The sequence below is a fragment of the Eptatretus burgeri genome, chromosome 10, assembly GCF_056783735.1.
Source record: "Eptatretus burgeri isolate ZD-2024b chromosome 10, Ebu_testis_v1, whole genome shotgun sequence".
NCBI classification, from domain to species: Eukaryota; Metazoa; Chordata; class Myxini; order Myxiniformes; family Myxinidae; genus Eptatretus; species Eptatretus burgeri.
In genome coordinates, this window is record NC_140970.1 from 54,752,320 (window position 1) to 54,772,105 (window position 19,786).

The 19,786-nt window shown below is 42.2% G+C and overlaps 1 protein-coding gene across 17 annotated transcripts in view; it reads right to left on the reverse strand.

The window, feature by feature from the left end:
* Positions 1-19,786, reverse strand: part of LOC147018605 (transcription factor 7-like 2) — a 445,180-nt gene that overhangs the window by 15,366 nt on the left and 410,028 nt on the right. For 5 of the 17 annotated variants that reach the window (XM_085898439.1, XM_085898437.1, XM_085898433.1 and 2 more), the window contains one exon: positions 11,346-11,370. The exons of the other annotated variants lie outside the window; for them this stretch is intronic. In XM_085898439.1, coding sequence (XP_085754565.1) covers positions 11,346-11,370 — 25 coding nt within the window. The remainder of the gene's footprint in view (positions 1-11,345; positions 11,371-19,786) is intronic. 17 annotated transcript variants of the gene reach the window in all.

The window sequence follows — 19,786 nt, forward strand, 5'->3', positions numbered from 1 at the left end:
TATATATATATATATATATATATATATATATCAAAATAAATATACACTAAACAGCCAAAAGTATGTGGACACCCCTTCTAATTGGTGGATTCAGCTATTTCGGCCACACCCATTGCTGACAGCTGTGTAAAATCAAACACACAGCCATGCAGTCTCCATAGACAAATATTGGCAGGAGAATGGGCCGTACTGAAGAGCTCAGTGACTTTCAACGTGGCACCTTCATAGGATGCCACCTTTCCAACAAGTTAGTTCATCAAATTTCTGCCCTGCTAGAGCTGCCCCAGTCAACTGTAAGTGCTGCTATTGTGAAGTGGAGACGTCTCGGAGCAACAATAGCTCAAACGCGAAGTGCTAGGCCACACAAGCTCACAGAATGGGACTGCAGTGCTGAAGCGCGTAGCGTGGAAAAATCGTCTGTCGTCAGTTGCAACACTCACTACCGAGTTCCAAACTGACACTGGAAGCAACGTCAGCATAAGCACCGTTCGTCGAGAGCTTCATGAAATGGGTTTCCATGGCCGAGCAGCCACACACAAGCCTAAGATCACCATGCACAATACCAAGCGTCGGCTGGAGAGGTGTAAAGCTCACCGCCATTGGACTCTGGAGCAGTGGAAACGTGTTCTCTGGAGTGCTGAATCACGCTTCACCATCTGGCAGTCCGACGGAAGAATCTGGGTTTCGCAGATGCCAGGAGAACGCTACCTACCCGAATGCATAGTGTCAACTGTAAAGTTTGGTGGAGGAGGAATAATGGTCTGGGGCTGTTTTTCATGGTTCGGGCTAGGCCCCTTAGTTCCAGTGAAGGGAAATCTTAACACGACAGCATACAATGACATTCTGGATGATTCTGTGCTTCCAACTTTGTGGCAACAATTTGGGGAAGGTCATTTCCTGTTTCAGCATGACAATGCCCCGTACATAAAGCGAGGTCCATACAGAAATGGTTTGTCGAGATCGGTGTGGAAGAACTTGACTGGTCTGCACAGAGACCCGACCTCAACCCCATCGAACACTTTTTGGATGAATTGGAACGCCGACTGCGAGCCAAACCTAATCGCCCAACATCAGTGCCTGACCTCACTAATCCTCTTGCGGCTGAATGGATGCAAATCCATGCAGCAATGTTCCAACATCTCGTGGAAAGCCTTCCCAGAAGAGTGGAGGCTGTTATCCAAAATTCATCCAATTCATCCAAAAGGTGTTCGATGGGGTTGAGGTCAGGTCTCTGTGTAGACCAGTCAAGTTCTTCCACACCGATCTCGACAAACCATTTCTGTATGGACCTCGCTTTATGTACGGGGGCATTGTCATGCTGAAACAGGAAATGACCTTCCCTAAATTGTTGCCACAAAGTTGGAAACACCGAATCATCTAGAATGTCATTGTATGCTGTATCGTTAAGATTTCCCTTCACTGGAACTAAGGGGCCCAGCCTGGACCATGAACAACAGCCCCAGACCATTATTGCTCCTCCACCAAACTTTACAATTGGCACTATGCATTCATAGTCAGGAGGCCCAATGCAGAATAGTGTACGACCCTGCTGATTCCGTGTTAGAATAGTGCAACAGGTGTACATTGACTGTCCAGACACACAGAAATGTGAATCAACTTGTTGCCAACTCTGGATATGGATAGTATGGCCGCCATGACAGTTTATAAAATGGTCGCCATTAAATACACTTTTCGTCATATTTCAGCCGCAAATTGACATAAAATTACAAAATTAGGGTCGATTTCCATGTTTTTGAGCATGCCTGAGCTGATGGGAGTATAGAAAAAAACATTGCTCCATCCATTTTCTAAAAATAATATGACTTGTTTTTCACTATATTATTTTTAAAGAAATGTTCAGGCTCGAATTAGAATGTCTGATTATACAAACCACAATCAATGAATTTTACAACTTTGCTATAAAATGAACCTAAACTACATAACTGTGTGTTTTTCTGTTACCCAGGACTAACTGAAAAATGAAAGCCGCAAGATTTCTCACAGGGGGTTCAAGGGATCGAGAAGAAGAAGAGCATGTACACTGTTGAAGTCAAAGTGGGAAAGGAAAAAATGGTCACACTAAAGGCAGACAGAAAACTTCTGACACGTGTGGTGACAGCAATGCAGGCAGGCCGAGACGTTGACATGAACAAAATGCTGGAGCAAGAGATATGCGCAGTTCCTCTGTCATTGGCAATGCCTAATGGCAGATTACGTCTACCTCTGAACAAAGCTGACCTTGGCAAGATTCTCCAGCAAGGCTTGCCAAACGTTGCTCCAGAACCGTTATCGACATGCACTATCATCGATGGCATGGCACTGATCCAGGCACTCGGGAACAGGATGAATGCTAAAACGCTTGGTGAATGGGCAGATTCTGTTGCAGATCATATTAGTCAAGTTTTTTTCCAACTATTGCTCCAGGGTTGATCTTGCCTTTGATCAGTATAGGAAGAAAACGATCAAATCAACAGCTCGAAGTCAGAGGATACGGGGCAAGAAAGCAATCAGAAGAGACGTGCAAACAAGAAGCCAGTCCATGGGGCAATGGAATACACTCATCTGCCTCGATGAAAACAAAGCTAGCTTAGCAAATTTTCTATGCACAGAGTTAGCAAACAAGTTCCAGAATCACGAACAGGAGCTGGTACTGAATGGAGGCTTCACAGATCCTGCAAAAGTGTGGACGTCGTCAGGGAGAGATGTCTCACACTTGTCATCTCCTGAGCACGAAGAGGCTGATACTCGCATTCTTCTCCATGCCAAGGAAGCATATGAACAGGGGTACATGCAAACTGTTGTTGTTAGCCGGGACACTGATGTCCTCATTCTCCTTGTTGCCTATCAGCTGCATCTCAGTCCCTTTCTCTGGATGAATGCAGGGACACCCAAAAAGCAACACTACATTCCCATTGACTCCATCAATATCCCAGATTCGCAGAGGGACTCACTTCTGGCATTTCATGCAGTGACAGGTTCAGACAGCACAAGCCAGTTTGCTGGAATTGCGAAGCGCTCTGCATGGGCTGTCTTTCAAAACAACTCCCACCTGTTGAATAACCTAGGCAAAGAGGAAATTCCTGATGAGAGTGTGATTGCAGATGCTGAGTCATTTGTCTGCAGGCTTTATGACCCTCATGGCCAAGATAACTCAATTCAGCGAGTAAGATGTGATCTGTTTCTCAGTCTGACCAAAGCTATTGAGAATCTGCCTCCAACTCGCGATGCTCTGATTCTACACATCAAGCGAGCGCACTACCAGACTTTTGTGTGGAGAAGAGCCTTGGAATCTGAACCACATCTACCTGCACCTGAGAACTGTGGGTGGGAACAGGTCGTCAAAGATGGCAACGAGACATTTCAGCCGCGACTCATGACTGCACAGCCAATTACTGCTTACTGTGTAGAACTGACGACATGCAAATGCCGTGGGTCATGCTCAACTGGACGGTGCAAATGTACACGGAATGGACTGCCTTGCACGAAAGCATGTGGATGCAAAGCCCTTTGTAGGAACCCGTTCAGTGTACAAGCCGATCAATAGCTCTGAAAATTGTACTTGGGTGTTCTCACAACACTTTTCTCTTCTGCAAAGCAACGTAATTTTGTGTTAGAAAGAATCTGACAGCTGTTGAAATAACCTTTGACTGACTGTAAACCCATCTCCATCAATAGTGCTAAACATTTTCTTTTTCACATTTGTTGCTCGTATGTGCATTTTCAATTTCGTCTTTAAGTTGTCAATTATGTGAAAAGTTGTGATCCAGTACAAAAAATAAAGCACAAAATAGTGTTCCTCGTGTCACATTAATAGTATTTCACAATCATGACAAATTTCTGGCTAGTACAATTTGCAGTAAGAAAAAGACTAAATCTGATGGCGGCCATTTTGATTACTGTCATGGCGGCCATAATATTCAGATGCAGACTTGGCAACAAGTGGAACTAGACTTGGTCATGCCTAGACTCTTCAAAAACACCAGTTGCACCATTCTAACATGAAATCAGCAGCGAACCTATTTTCTAGGCTAGCTACAGATTTTGGCTTCTAGACTATCAGGCAGGTGGCGATCTTCTAGCATCCACCAAACCCAGATTTGTCCGTCGGACTGCCAGATGGTGAAGCGGGGCTCCTCACTCCAGAGAAGGCGTTTGCACTGCTCCAGAGTCCAATGGCGGTGAGCTTTACACCACTCCAGCCGACGCTTGGTATTGTGCGTGCTGATCTTAAGCCCCTGTCACACCTTGACGATTTAGCCAGCGTATCGCAACATATCAAAATTGATCTAAAACGCTGGCGTACGCTGAACTATTGATGTTTTTTTTCAGTTTTGGGCGTATATTAACGAGTTGGACGTATGCATAACATATTAGTAACATACACAGAACGTTTCAATAACTTATAGATAACTTATACCAACGAATGATGAGCGTGTTGTCGACGTTCACAACTTATGCCCAATGATAGTCTAACTTATGCATAACACGCGGCAGAGTATCGCCGACGATCACGTGGCATAGCCTATTAACAGGCTGCCGCTCGACGATTCAAATCATAACCAAGCTCGACATTGAAGTGTCAACATCACCGTCATGCCGAAGAAAAAAAAAAACCATGGAGTCTGGAACACTGACGGGTTCCTCCTGTGTGAACCCCATTTTTATATCCCAATTCCCCTAAACGCTGCCAATACGCCATTATACGGTAGCCGTAAGTTAGAAACATGTTCAGCAAGTTCTGTGGTCGTCCAGAAGATGTCAAATACGTCTACATACGTCAATATGCATTGGAGATACATTACACATAGGTTCAAAGCACGTTACTCATAGGTTAGAAATACGTTTCGGGTACACTAAACATTACCTCGACGTATTTTGACTTATGAGTAACTTACAAGTAACGTGTGTCGACGTGTGTCAACGATCGCATAACGTGCCTACAACTTATGTCCAGCGTATGCGGAACGTGTGAGTCATACGCTGGCATACGTCGGAAAATTTTGAGCATGCACAAAATTTGTCGACGAGCTCAGCGTACTCTGACGTATGCCAGCGTGCTTCAGCATGCTCTTTATGTATACAAAACTTACCCATAACGTATTCGACGTGTGCAAGCGTATTCGCCAAATTTTTCATACGTCGGCATACGCTGGCTAAAACGTCAAGGTGTGACAGCCCCTTAAGGCTTGTGTGCGGCTGCTCGGCCATGGAAACCCATTTCATGAAGCTCTCGACGAACAGTGCTTATGCTGACATTGCTTCCAGTCAGTTTGGAACTTGGTCGTGAATTGTTGCTGGTGTTTTCTCCCCACCTTGATGCTGAGGAAGATGCATGCCTACAGAAAGCCTTTGTTGCTGGCAAGATGAAGGAAATGGGGGAATGTGCATAAAGCCACATAAAGTGATTGTTGTTTGTCTCGTTATCAGTTCTGCGCTTTCAAAATTATATCGTGCGTGTAAAGTTCCATATTGTTATTCCAAGTGGAATATTTTTGTGTACCTTGTTCTGCTTAGGTATACGGAATAGTTGATAATTTGTGCAGACACTTTGTTGGGATGCCATGGTGGGTGGGGAGGGAGGGTGGAGGGTACAAGGGGAGTGGGGCAGTGGTTAATGTGGTGATGACATGTATTATTATTGATATGATGATATCATTAAGAATTTTACTGTTACATCATTGGGTCATGCAGGATGAATGTTAGATAACCAGTGTATGATGTTAGTCATATTGTCGGACCCTGACAATCGTGGGGGATAAGTTCCTGAAAAATGCCGCAAATGTTGAATCCGCGAATGTCAGGGCATTGTTTCAATGGGGAAAAAGGGGGATAGGTTTCCATGGTTCATGATTTATAAGAGAAAATCAAAAATCCTGTGAAAAATTCGTGAATACGCCTGCAAAAAAACCCAGTGTATATGCGAAGCACAGGGCCGCAAATGTTGAAGCAGTTCACATTGTATGAACTGTGAATATACGGGGTCCGCAAATAGTGAAACCGTGAACGTCGGGGTCTGACGGTATACTCTCACATGTTTCCATCAAACCGTGCCAATGGTCAACCTGCAAGCAGGGGGAACGTTTGAATACCTATTTGCCTATCTTCTCCCTTTGATTGGTTCAAATCCACAGTTGCTAGAGTCTTCCACCGATTGGTGTGTTGGTAGAACCAAAAACTGTGATTGGAGCATGAGACGAGACCATTAAAAGGATGCGCTAGCAACAGTTGGCAGTTGGAGACTGGCGTTTGAGATCTATAGTGAGAGGGTGCAGTTTTGGAAATATCGATTCAATCGAGACAGAGAAGAGTGTGAAGAGTGAAGTCATTTCCAGATTTTGGAAGTCGTTTCATCTGGCAATCACAGACCCAGCAATGCATGGTCAAGTCCGAACACAGGTTCAACAATGCTATCTTAAGGCGCTGTCACACCTTGACGATTTAGCCAGCAATGGCAACTTATAAAAATGTATGTAAAACGTTGGCGTACGCTGAAATTTTCATGTTTTTAAAAAAGTTTTTGGCGTATTCATAACGAGTTGGTCGTATGCATAAGATATTAGTAACGTACACAGAGCGTTTCGTTGTCTTATAGATAACTTATACCAATGAATGATTAGCGTGTTGTCGGCGTTCACAACCTATGCCCAACGATAGACTAACTTATGCATAGCGCGCTGCACGTATCGCCGACGATCACGTGACGTAGCCTATTAATAAGCTGTCGCTCGCCGATTCAAATCATAACCGCCTGAAAATTGGAAGTGTCAACATCGCAGTCACACCTTGACGATTTAGCCAGCGCATGCCGACCTATGAAAAATTTGTCTAAAACGCTGGCACAAGTCGAATACGTTATGGGTAAGTTTGGTTTACGTGAAGAGCACGGTGAAAAACGATGAAGTACGCTCTCATACGTCGTAGTACATCTAGTACGTCGTGAAATTTCAAGCATGATGAAAATTTTACGACGAACTCGCCGTATGGCTCACACGTTCCGCTACGCTGGGAATAAGTTGTAGGCATGGTATGCGATCGTTGGCACACGCAACTTGTAAGTTACTCATAAGTCGAAACACGTCGAGGTAATCTTTAGCATACCCTAAACTTATTTTCTCCGTCAAGGCACATTTTTTTTTCTCCTTGGCTCGGTGAAGGCACGTGACGAAATATCTGAAGTTGTTGTTGTTGTTTTTATATTATTATTTTTTTTAGTCTATCACAAATTTTCAAATATATTCTGACATTTGCTTTTAAGTTTCGACGTCGACGTGACAATATCCTCTAACAGAAAATATTCACAGAGGAGGAACTAAGAATAAGACATGAGCAAACTGACGAGGCAATCGGACGTGACGTGAAGCTATTGTTGTTTTTAATTTTTTTTAAATGCTGCCAATACGCCATTATACGGTAGCTGTAAATTAGAAACACGTTCAGTAAGTTCTGTGGTCGTCCGGAAGACGTCAATCAAATACGTCGACATACGTCAATATGCGTTGGAGGTACGTTACACATAGGTTCAGCGCACGTTACTCATAGGTTAGAAATAAGTTTTGGGGACGCTAAGAATTACCTCGACGTGTTTCGACTTATGAGTAACTTACAAGTAACATGTGTCGACGTGTGTCAACGTTCGCATAACGTGCCTACAACTTATGGCCAGCGTCGCGGAACATGTGAGTCATACGCTGGCATACGTCGTAAAATTTCAAGCATGCTAAAATTTGAGGACAACCGCAAAGTACAACGATGAAAGCCAGCGTACTACGACATATGGCAATGTTTTTCAGCGTGCTCTTAATGTTATCAAAACTTACCCATAACGTATTCGATGTGTGCCAGCGTTTTAGACAAATTGTTTATAAGTCGGCATACGCTGGCTAAATCGTCAAGGTGTGACAGGGCCTTTACTTCAATGACTTTTTACCCTGTTATCTCGCTCTTCCATGATCCTTTATCTTGACTATACTAATAAATGTCAATGTGTGTGTGTGTGTGTGTGTGTGTGTGTGTGTGTGTACATGCGTGTATGTGTAGCTGTTGTTTCTTGCTATCTCCACACGTGAGTGGGGTTCATCGGGAGGTGAAACAGAGACCTACCAGGTTTCACAGTATGTGTGTGTGTGTGTGTGTGTGAGTGTGTGTGTGTGTGTGTGTGTGTGTGTGTGTTGTTGTTGTTGTTGTTGATTAGTATCTACATATGCAGGTATCAGAATGTGGAATGGAGTCCTCCCAGGGTGGACTTAAAGTATCCACCTTCATTTCAGTAAGGGGTCACGATTCATGGATAAAGCTGTGAAGTTTTCTGTTTTCAAAGTTTTGTGCCGAGGGCTCTCTTCAGGATCGTCGCTGAGTCCTGGACAGCTTCCAACTGTAGTTCATTTGTAATAATATTCTCAGGGATGGTTTTTAGCTCACCTGTAAAATAGTTCCGGGGAGCTTATGGGATGGAGTGTCATCCGTCTGTCCGTCCACTAATACTTGCAACTTCTTCTCAGAAACTACACATACGACTTCAATGAAATTTGACCACAACCTTCATCACCTGTGATTGCATTAAAAAAGGGGGGTATGAAGGGGTCCACAGAGGGAGTTTATGGGGGGGGTGCCCCCCTCCCAAAAGAGGTATTTGCTTTCTTCTGAGAAACGATACATACAATTCCTATGAAACTTGACTACAACATTCATCACCCATGCCGTACCAAAGTTTGTTCATGACATTAGAAAAATCGGGCGCTGGGGAGGTTTATGGGGGGTTTCCCCCCAAAATATGCATTTGCTTTCTTCTCAGGAACTACACACGCAATTCTGATGAAACTTGACTTCCATCTTCACCATCCGTGATGTACTAAAGTTTTTTCACAACATTAAAAAAAAATTGGGGTCTAGGTCGGTCTATGGGGGGAGGGGGTTGCCCCCCAAAATATGCATTTGCTTTCTTTCCTGAAACCACACACACAATTTCAATGAAACTTGACCACAACCTTTATCACCCATGATGTACCAAAGTTTGTTCACGGCATTAAATCAGAAAATCCATCGGTATTTACTTTCTTCTCCATTATATATTTTGTGGGTCATCCATTCCCACCAGTGGTTTCCTCGTTATCTTATCCAGCCACTACCAGGTGAGCATCCAGGGGTATTGCTCCTATGTTTAATATCTCTGTGAAGTTCTTTGTCATCATTCCTATCAGTCCAGCTATCACTGGTACAACTTTGGCATTCTTCAGCTTCCAGGATCTTTTCACTTCATTCTTGAGGTCTTGGTGTTTGGTCATTTTCTTGATTTCTGCATCGTTTAGTCCAAAATCACTGGTATCAAAACCTCAATCAGCAATGCCTTCTTCTCTTTTCTTGTATCCCAGTATATCTGGTGGCAACACTTTGTTTTCGATGTTCATGCTCGATGGAATCATTAGGTCGTATGTGAGCGGAAGGTACTTCAATGTATTCAGTGATTGCTTTTGGTTCATGTTCCCAATAATTTTCTGGAACCGAGACATCAAAGTTTTTGCATATGTGCCAGCGGATTACTTTACAACCTCTATTGTGTCGTTATGTGTACAGCTGTTCTGACATGAGTGTGTGTGTGTGTGTGTTCGGTTATTAAGCATAACATATCATTCTCTTTGCTAACCCCACCTCCACCCTTAACCTTTCTCTCTCTCAATTTTTTCATTCTCTCTCTCTCTCTCAATTTTTTCATTCTCTCTCTCTCTCTCTCTCTCTCTCTCTCTCTCTCCATCCTCTCTCTCTCTCTCTCTCTCTCTCTCTCTCTCTCTCTCTCTCTCTCTCTCTCTCTCTCTCTCTCTCTCTCTCTCTCTCTCACACGCCCCCTCCTCGTACCCCTCCCTTCTGCAGTGCATAGCTACGTTTGGTGAGGCATATCTCTCCCCACCTTCCCCCCCCCCACCTCCTAGCTTCCCCTCCCACCTGCCTCCTCTCTCTCCCCTCCCTTTAACACCCCCGTCAGCGAAGTGACGGGCTGTATTTGCTCATACAGAAATAAAAGAACTTCCACTCCCATTTGATTTTATTTCTTCCCCCTTGTCTCTTAAGCTCCCCTGCTAGTCCATAACCTAGTAATTAATGATTATCTTTTCTCATCTTATAACATGCCTTTCATAAATTATTTCTTTATAATCAAGGTGGTTTTACTCTTTTGCTTCCATGGAGCAATTAGACTTTCAATTATACCATTTGGAATGTGAAATAAATTGGTTTACACTTGACCCAATTGGCCATCTGAACTTGCAATTAAAAGAGCTCTGCCCATGGGGTGTTGCAAACTGCTGCCCAGAGAGAGGGACATGACAGCATTTTTTTCAACCAGACCATAAAACTAAAATGTGGATGTTTCTCCCCAGCACACAATATTTCTCCCTGAATGTTTGAACAGCAGTATGATATCCCTTTGTGCGATTTGTAATCTTACATGCATGTAAATGTTAACAGCACTTACCAAAATGACATGGTTTAACCAAAAGTGCTAATTAATATTGACTCCAGCCTTCCAAACATAGCAAAACAACCACAGCTCTCATCCTTCTCCTGCGACCTCATAAAAACTCACCTTTAAATGACAGCACAGCTTTTTCAGAAATGTTTCAAGCTATTACTCTTCACCCCACCCACCAACTCCCCCTCCTCTCTTTACCTATTTTTATGTTTTACTAAATGCCACATAATAAGGGAAATGTGGAGGGGTTACTCAAGTATAATTTTAACCCACTACTTTACACCAAAATCATTAATTTTAACATGCAGACACCTTTGAAGAAGCACGACAACTGCGCTACACACGATGAACAGCACACGGGTCAATTGCAATTAAAGTACAGTACTTTGGACTGCAAATGTGTAACAGAAACCGAGTTGTGCCAAAATGCTTTAGCAGATTGGAAATTGGAAATATTTTTTGGGGTATATTACAGAAGGCACAATTTAGCATGACAAAAGTTGAGACTTTTATCAAGACATTCATTGATGAGAAACATCAGTTGCTAGGATTCAACAGCTAATCAATTTGTATTGGAAATAGAAAAAAAAAAAAAACAATCGCATTTAATGGCTCAAACATAAATAACAATCCGTCAAGTGTATACCAAATATGTAGAAAGCTCACAGCGATTAAAAAATAAGAAAAAAAACTGCAAAAACCCATGGTATTAATACCCATCTCAAAAACACAAATAACTTTTGATGAGTTGTGAGAAGACAAAAATCAGGAGGCTGCAAAATAGCGGAAAACAAGGAAGCAAAGTAAAACAGAAGTCAAACACAGAAAGCCGTGCAAAAGGAAGGCGTTTCAAGGGCCATGCGAGACGGTGCTCTGCACCTACCCCAGAAAGGGAGCTGGCCTAGAGGCTGCACAGTGAGGGACCCAAAGACACGCAGGGGTAAGAGGTGGTTGGGGAGAAGCAGATAGCAAGATCAGAAAAGATAAAGGTGGATATGGGTGCCTGTAGCTTTGCAACCGAAACACAGTTCACATCAACTTTTGATTTCTGGGGAGAGAAATAAATAAATGAAACAAAAACAAACTATTACACATTCACGGCAAAGCCCCCTTATTTTATTTATTTATTTATTTATTTATTTTATCAAAAAATACCTGGCGACAGAAAATAGAGCACGACTTTAACAGTGCACCGAATAATTTTGGCTTGTAAGACACAATCATTACGTGACAATTTAATGAGATTTCCCAACTGCCTCTGCTGGAAAAACATCACATTTTGAGAAATTTCTTAACCGTGTTAGTGGTCCCAGAAGGGGAGATGGTTGTTGAAAGAAATTAGATAGAACATCACAAGGAGTTGGACAGTTCCTTAGTACGTGCAAAATTTTATTTTATCAACCCATAGTGGGATGTTTGCGCCATGTCTGAGTTTTTGAGGCCTTTCCAGGCACAAACAATGTTGGAAAATAAAAGTTCTCCTGTCATGTTCAAACTGCCATTATGAAATGCTCAAAATGAGCAACAATTCCTTATATTTATTCAAGGATGACTGTTTCAGTCCCAAATCATTCTACGTTTGATCAGGATTAGCATGTTTTCGGGATTTTTTTTTTAAACCATATTCTGGGGTTTTTTTGTTAAAGGTGCTGGAATTTTGACCAAACATATCAGTCAAATGTATACTTGTATACTTGTATGAGTTGAAGCTCTTCACAAGCCCAATCAAATCCGACAGTACCATTTGCCAAAGGATTTGTAAAAAATTACCCCCGGTTGAGGGTGACGGTCATCTCTGAAGCTCTGTAGATGTGGATCTCTGATCGGCTTAGAATGGCTTCAATGTCGTCTTGTCTTTTGGTTCAACGTACAGACGAAAGCCCAGGAGTAATAATGTTGAAATTAGCTGATTTACTTTGGAATGTCCTTCAAGCGTGTCTTAAGTCATACCGCCATGCATCACTCATTGACCCTTACCTACATACCAAGTTTCATCAAGATCGGGCGAATTTTTTTTTGACCGTATCACATCGACGATTTTTCCAACTTTGAAGACACGTGACTCCATAACCAGGACGAATTTCAAAAAACCGGCCGGACCAAATTTAGATATTGTTCCATGTTATCAGAATCCACAGGAATTTCGAAGATCGGATCATAAACGGTGGAGGAGATAGATTTTGAAAATGGACGATTTCGCAACTTTGGAGTGACTTTGACGTTGACCTTGACCTTCAATAGGGTCAAAGGTCATACCATCGTGCATCCCTCATCGACATCTACCCACATACCAAATATCAATAAAATGGGAAGAAAAAAATGGGGACATACGTACGGACATCGAGACTGGTTTTATTAGGTTTTATTATCTCTAAAGAGATGACCTAAAAATGAAATATTGAAATTATTATTTGTCTGTCAATACACAAGAGGCCTCTGACCCCGAGCCACACCTACAGCAAACTTGAAAACTTTTCACATCATATACTGATCCTCAAGCCGACATTATTATTTAAATTTGCTCAATTGATTAAAATAGTGTTTTATAGATGTTAACTGATCTAAAAGGATTTCCACCTTAGATTTATGTAACTTCCCTCCTTCAAAACTGCAGTTTCACAAAAATTGTAAAACTTGATATGTTTGCCCTTTTTTTTCCTGCAGCTGAAGTTACTAGCCATTTCCATATCTGTTCATGATCTGAACACTTTCCGATCATATATTTTCATGTTTTGTTGGTTGTTTTTGTGTTTTCTTACATTCTATCACATTAATGAACTCACTTTGTTTGATATTTATGTGAAATTTCGCAAGGCATGTAATATTGCATGTTATGCATCTCACTTGCCTCTCATTCCACTGGCAGACAGATGTGAATATGAATGATTTATTCATCAAAAGAGTAACTTGGAGTTAGCTACGGGTAATTGACCAAACATAGTAAAATCCAATGTCTCACCAAAAGCAGGTTGCACAATTGCGAGCACAAATAATCTCACCATTCTCATCGACAAATAAATTAGATCATAAGAATTAATGAGGAATGGTTTTCATAAAAATAAAAGCTTCTCAAAATGGTCAGAAATCCTTGAAACGTGCTGATCCTGATTGAACGTGGAATGATTCGGGCCTGAAACAGTAATTAGCTCACGCATGCAGAGCGAAAAGTGGAGTTAGGTAATTGATTTTACTTCTGTCTGTTGGCAAACGTCAGTTTATGATCGAGGAACAACTTAATTTCAATTGAATATTATATTTTGTCCACAAATCGGAACATAAATCGGAAAACGAACCTGTAGTTTGCGGTACGTTGTCTCTGAATTATTCCCGAGAGAGGAGTGAGATTTTTTTTTATGTCTACCTGTCTGGCAGTCAAACAAAATTTAAAAATCATTCCAAACAGGAAACATCATTTTTAAGGATGTCATAAAAGAAACAAACAGGCACGAATAACTAATGTCGTGTTTTAGAGAGGGTGGGGGTAATAGCCACTGTCAACTGTGGCAAAATTATACAATCTTTACAATCTTTATCTTATTTCAATTGAATTCTAGACTTGAACACTAGAGGACACAAATCACTTTCTTATCACTTCTAAAAACCTCCAGTTTTGGAGTACTTAGACATGTTAGGGAAGGTAGCATACATACAGTGCCTTCAGAAAGTATTCACACTCCTCGACTTCGTCACGTTTTGTTGTGTAACAGCCTGAATTGAAAATGGATTATATTAAAAAAATTTCTCCAAAAAATACCCCATAATGACAAAGTGAAAACATGTTTTTCGAATTCTTTACAAATTAATGAAAAATGAAAAGCTGAAATGTCTTGCATGATTAAGTATTCAGTCCCCTGAGTCAATACTTTGTGGAAGCACCTTTGGCAGCAATTACAGCTTTGAGTCTTCTTGGGTATGTCTGTATCAGCTTTGCACATCTTGATTTGGGATTTTCTCCCATTCTTCCGAGTAGATTTCCTCAAGCTCTGTCAAGTTGGATGGACAGTGTCGGTGAACAGCAATCTTCGTCTTTCCACAGATTCTCAATGGGATTCAAGTCTGCGCTTTGGCTGGGCAACTCAAGGACTTTCACATTCTTATTCTGAAGCCACACCAGTGTTGCTTTGGCTGTATGCTTGGAGTCACTGTCCTGTTGGAAGGTAAATATTTGCTGCAGTCTCAGGTCTTTTGCACTCTGAAGCAGATTATACTCAAGGATTTGCCTGTATGGGTGACCCTCATATAATGCGTGTTCTGATAACGCGTTTTCGCTTCAGCATGGATTTAATTCAACAAGCAAACAACAACAACAACAACAACAACAACAACTGCACAACGTCATTCTGTGCGAGTCGTCCATGCTCCATCATCTGAGCGAGTCGTCCGTGCTCCGTCATTCTGTGCAAGTCGTCCGTGCTCCGTCATTCTGTGTGAGTCGTCCGTGCTGCGTCATTCTGTGCGAGTCGTCCGTGCTCCATCATTCTGTGCGAGTCGTCCGTGCTCCGTCATTCTGTGCGAGTCGTCCGTGCTCCGTCATTCTGTGCGAGTCGTCCGTGCTCCGTCATTCTGTGCGAGTCGTCCGTGCTCCGTCATCTGTGCGAGTCGTCCATGTTCCGTCATCTGTGCGAGTCGTCCGTGCTCCGTCATCTGTGCGAGTCGTCCGTGCTCCGTCATCTGTGCGAGTTGTCCGTGCTCCGTCATCTGTGCGAGTTGTCCGTGCTCCGTCATCTGTGCAAGTCGTTCATGCTCCGTCATCTGTGCGAGTCGTCCATGCTCCATCATCTGTGCGAGTCGTCCATGCTACGTAATCTGTGCGAGTCGTCCGTGCTCCGTCATCTGTGCGAGTTGTCCGTGCTCCGTCATCTGTGCAAGTCGTTCATACTCCGTCATCTGTGTGAGTCGTTCGTGCTCAACATGAGTCATTCACTCACAACTGCCTAAACTATGGCTGCAAAGCGTGTTACAAGTGGCATTGGAAATAATGATAATGTGAAGAAAAAGCCAATAAAATCTCATTCCTTGGAGGTGAAATTAAAAGCTTAAGATCAGTTTGATAGAGGTGAACACAGCATTGATATTCAAAGAGAGATGGGACTTCTTGATTATACAGTGAGAACCATTCATAACAATCGTGATAAAATCCATAAGAGCGCTCAGATAACAATGAATCTGTCTTTCCAGAATTACACGATCTTGGCTTGATGCTGTTGAGAAAATGGCGAAGATGCTAACCACGTGGATGGAGCATCAGAACCAACAGAACATGCCCTTGTCTGGAATGGTCATTCAAGAGAAGGCAAGGAGTTTGTATGGCAATTTAACAAAAGATACCAATGATTGAGTGCCTTTTGCTGCCAGTCACAGGTGGTTCGGGCGCTTCAAGAGTCTCCATGCATTCCACAATCTCAAGTTGACTGCGGAAGCTGCTGCTGCAGATCATGCTGCTACCAAAAATTTCCAGCTGTCTTCAAATCAGTAATTGCGGACGGAGGTTACACACCAAGCCAGGTGTTAAACCTCGATGAAACTGGACTTTATTGGAAACACATGCTCAGCCGCACCTTCATCTCCAACAACTCTGGGCTGAGGCAGTGATTGAGTTCAGAGATTTCACGGAGGCTAAAGTCACTGAAGCAAGGCAATAGATTGTGGACATAGCCCTGGGAGTGGGATTTGAGGAGGTCGACAAATATGATGTTGAGGATTTGTTTCGCTCACACAGCGAGGAGCTGAGTAATGAATATCTTCTGGCTCTGGAGGAGGAGAGCATCAGAGAGGAATCAGAATCAAGTCCTGAGGAGGTTGTGCCTGTTAAAATCCTCACAACGAACATCGTGCCTGAAGGTTTCAAATTGGTCGATGAGGCCATGGCCATCTTTGATGACTGCATGAGAAGTTTCAAGGTGTGGAGGGAGATGGAGAATGTCCTGAAACGTTACAAGGTCAATGAACAGAAAATTAAGGCAGCCACTCAAGTTTCCATTATGAAGTTCTTCAAAAACCTCCCAAGCGAATAAGCCTCAATTTCATATTCTGAGCCTTCCACCTCAACTGGCCAGCTTGCCACAAGCAATACTATATGCTGTATCCAACCCCAATCATGGTAACACTCATGAAAAGTAATTCGTTTTAATGTTTTATTTGTCATTTATTTTATTTCTGCATTGTTTACTGCTTTTTTGAGGTTTTTATGAAGGTCTTCAACCTTAAAAGGTTGAAATCTTCCCCGTTTGGAACATAACCCAAATTTTTATATGTTAAATATTGTCCCTATAACACGTTTTTGGATAACACGGTGTTTCGTGGGAAAACATCCCCCGTGTTATATGAGTGTTTCCTGTATTTGGCTCCATTCATTGTTCCTTCAATCCTTGAAAGTCTCCCAATCTTTGCCACTGAAAAGGATCCCCATAGCATGATGCTGCCACCACCATGCTTCACTCTAGGGATGTTAGATTGGTGATGAGCTGTGCTTGATTTCTGCCAGACGTAGCACTTTGCATTCTGGCCAAAGAGTTCAGTTTTCATCTCATCAGACCACAGAATCATTTTCCTCATGCTCTCAGTCTTTCACATGCATTTTTGCAAACTCCAAGCGTGCTGTCATGTGCCTTTTTCTCAGGAGTGGCTTCTGTCTGGCCACTCTCCCATAAAGCTGAGATTTGTGAAGTGCTGCAGAGACTGTTGTCTTTCTGGCAGGTTCTCCCATCTCAGCCAAGAAACTCTGTAGATCTATCAGAGTGGTCATTTGGTTCTTGATCACTTCCCTGACCAAGCTCCTTCTTACCCGGTTGCTCAGTTTGGTCGGACGGCCAGCTCGAGGAAGAGTCTGAGTAGTTTCATATTCTTTCCCTTTCCTAATAATGGAGTTCACTGTGCTCTTGGGAACTTTCAACACTCTAGAAATTGTTTTATACCCTTCTCCAGATCTGTGCCTCCTCACCATTCCATCTCTGAGTTCTACAGACAGTTCCTTGGACTTCATGGTAGAGTGTCTGTTATAACATGCACTGTCAACTGTGGGACCTTATATAGAAAGGTGTGTTTCTTGTTGAGACATCTCAAGGACGATGGAAGGAAAGTGGATGCACCTGAGCTCAATTTGGAGTATCATAGCAAAGGGGTTGAATACTTATTGACGGAAGACAATTCAGATTTTCGTTCAAATTAATTTGTAAAAGTTTATAAAAACGTTTTTTCACCTTATCATTATGGGGTATTTTGTGTTGATCGGTGACAAAAAATTTAAATACAACCCATTTTAAATTCAGGCTGTAACACAACACAATGTGACAAAAGTCGAGGGGTGTGAATACTATCTGAAGGCACTGTATAAGACTGCATCAACCGCACTAAACTTCCAGAATTATTTCTAAAGGGGCTGTCACACCTTTATGATTTAGCCAGCGTATGCCGATTTCTGAATTTTTTTTCTAAAACGCTGGCACACGTCGAATACGTTATGGGTAAGTTGTGTATACGTTAAGAGCACACTGAAAAACACTGCCATACGTCATAGTACGCTGGCTTTAATCGTTGTACTTTGCGGTTGTCCGCAAATTTTAGCATGCTTGAAATTTTACGACGTATGCCGGCGTATGGTTCACACGTTCCGCATACGCTGGGAATAAGTTGTAGGCACGTTATGCGATCGTTGACACACGTTACTTGTAAGTTACTCATAAGTCGAAACACGTCGAGGTAATGATTAGCGTACCAGAAACTTATTTATAACCTATGAGTAACGTGTTGTAGGCACGTTACACGATCGTTGACACACGTCGAGGCACGTTATGCGATCGTTGGCACACGTCGACACATGTTACTTGTAAGTTACTCATAAGTCGAAACACGTCGAGGTAATGCTTAGCGTACCCAAAGCTTATTTCTAACCTGAGTAACGTGCTTTGAATCTATGAGTAACGTACCTCCAACGCATATTGATGTATTTGATTGACGTCTTCCGGACGACCACATAACTTACTGAACGTGTTTCAAATTTACAGCTACCGTATAATGGCGTATTGGCAGCGTTTAAAAAAAAAAAAAACAACACCAACTTCCAATATTTCGTCACGTGCTGTTACATCACGTCCGATTGCCTCTTCAGTTTGCTCGTCTTATTCTTAGTTCCTCCTCTGTGAATATTTTCTGTTTGAGGATATTGTCACGTCGACGTCGAAACTTAAAAACAAATGTCCGAATATATTTTAAAATTCGTGATAGACTTAAAAAAAAAAACACACAACAACAACAACAACAACAACAACAACTTCAGATATTTCGTCACGTGCCTTCACGGAGCCAAGGAGAAAAAACAAAATGTGCCTTGACAGAGAAAATAAGTTCCGGGTATGCTAAACATTACCTCGATGTGTTTCGACTTATGAGTAACTTAGAAGGAACTTGTATCGACGTGTGTCAAAGATCGCATATCGTGCCTACAACTTATTACCAGCGTAGTGGAACGTGTGAGCCATACGGCGAGTACGTCCTAAAATTTTCAGCATGCTTGAAATTTAACGACGTACAAGGCGTATTACGATGTATGGCAGTGTTTTTCAGCGTGCTCTTAACGTATACACAACTTACCAATAACGTATTCGATGTGCGCCAGCGTTTTAGACAAATTTTTCAGAGGTCGGCATGCGCTGGCTAAATCGTCAATGTGTGACTGCGATGTTGACACTTCCAATTCTCAGGCGGTTATGATCTAAATCGGCGTGCGGCAGCTTTTTAATAGGCTACGCCACGTTATCGTCGGCGATACGTGCAGCGCGCTAAGCATACGTTAGACTATCGTTGGGCATAGGTTGTGAACGTTGGGCAAACACACTAATCATTCGTTGGTCTAAGTTATCTATATGTGATTAAAACGTTCTGTGTACGTTACTAATACGTTATGCATACGACCAACTCGTTATGAATACGTCCAAAACTTAAAAAAAAAAAAAACATAAAAATTTCAGCGTATGCCAACGTTTTGCATACATTTTTATACGTTGCCATTGCTGGCTAAAACGTCAAGGTGTGACAGGGCCCTAAACGACCTTCAAAACAATTATTTTATTCCAATTGAATGATATACTTAAACACTGCATGGGGTAAGGTGTTCTATGAACTCTCTAGTTCAAGAAGAAATATGAAGAATTGTTGCTCATTTTGAGCATTTCATAAAGGCAGTATGAACACGACAGGAGAACAATTCTATTTTACAAATTTGTATGTACCTGGAAAGAGTTCGAAAATTCACGCATTACCCAAGCATCTATCACACCATTGCACTCCAAGTTGGGTTGATAAAAGAAAGTTTTGTACATGCGAAAG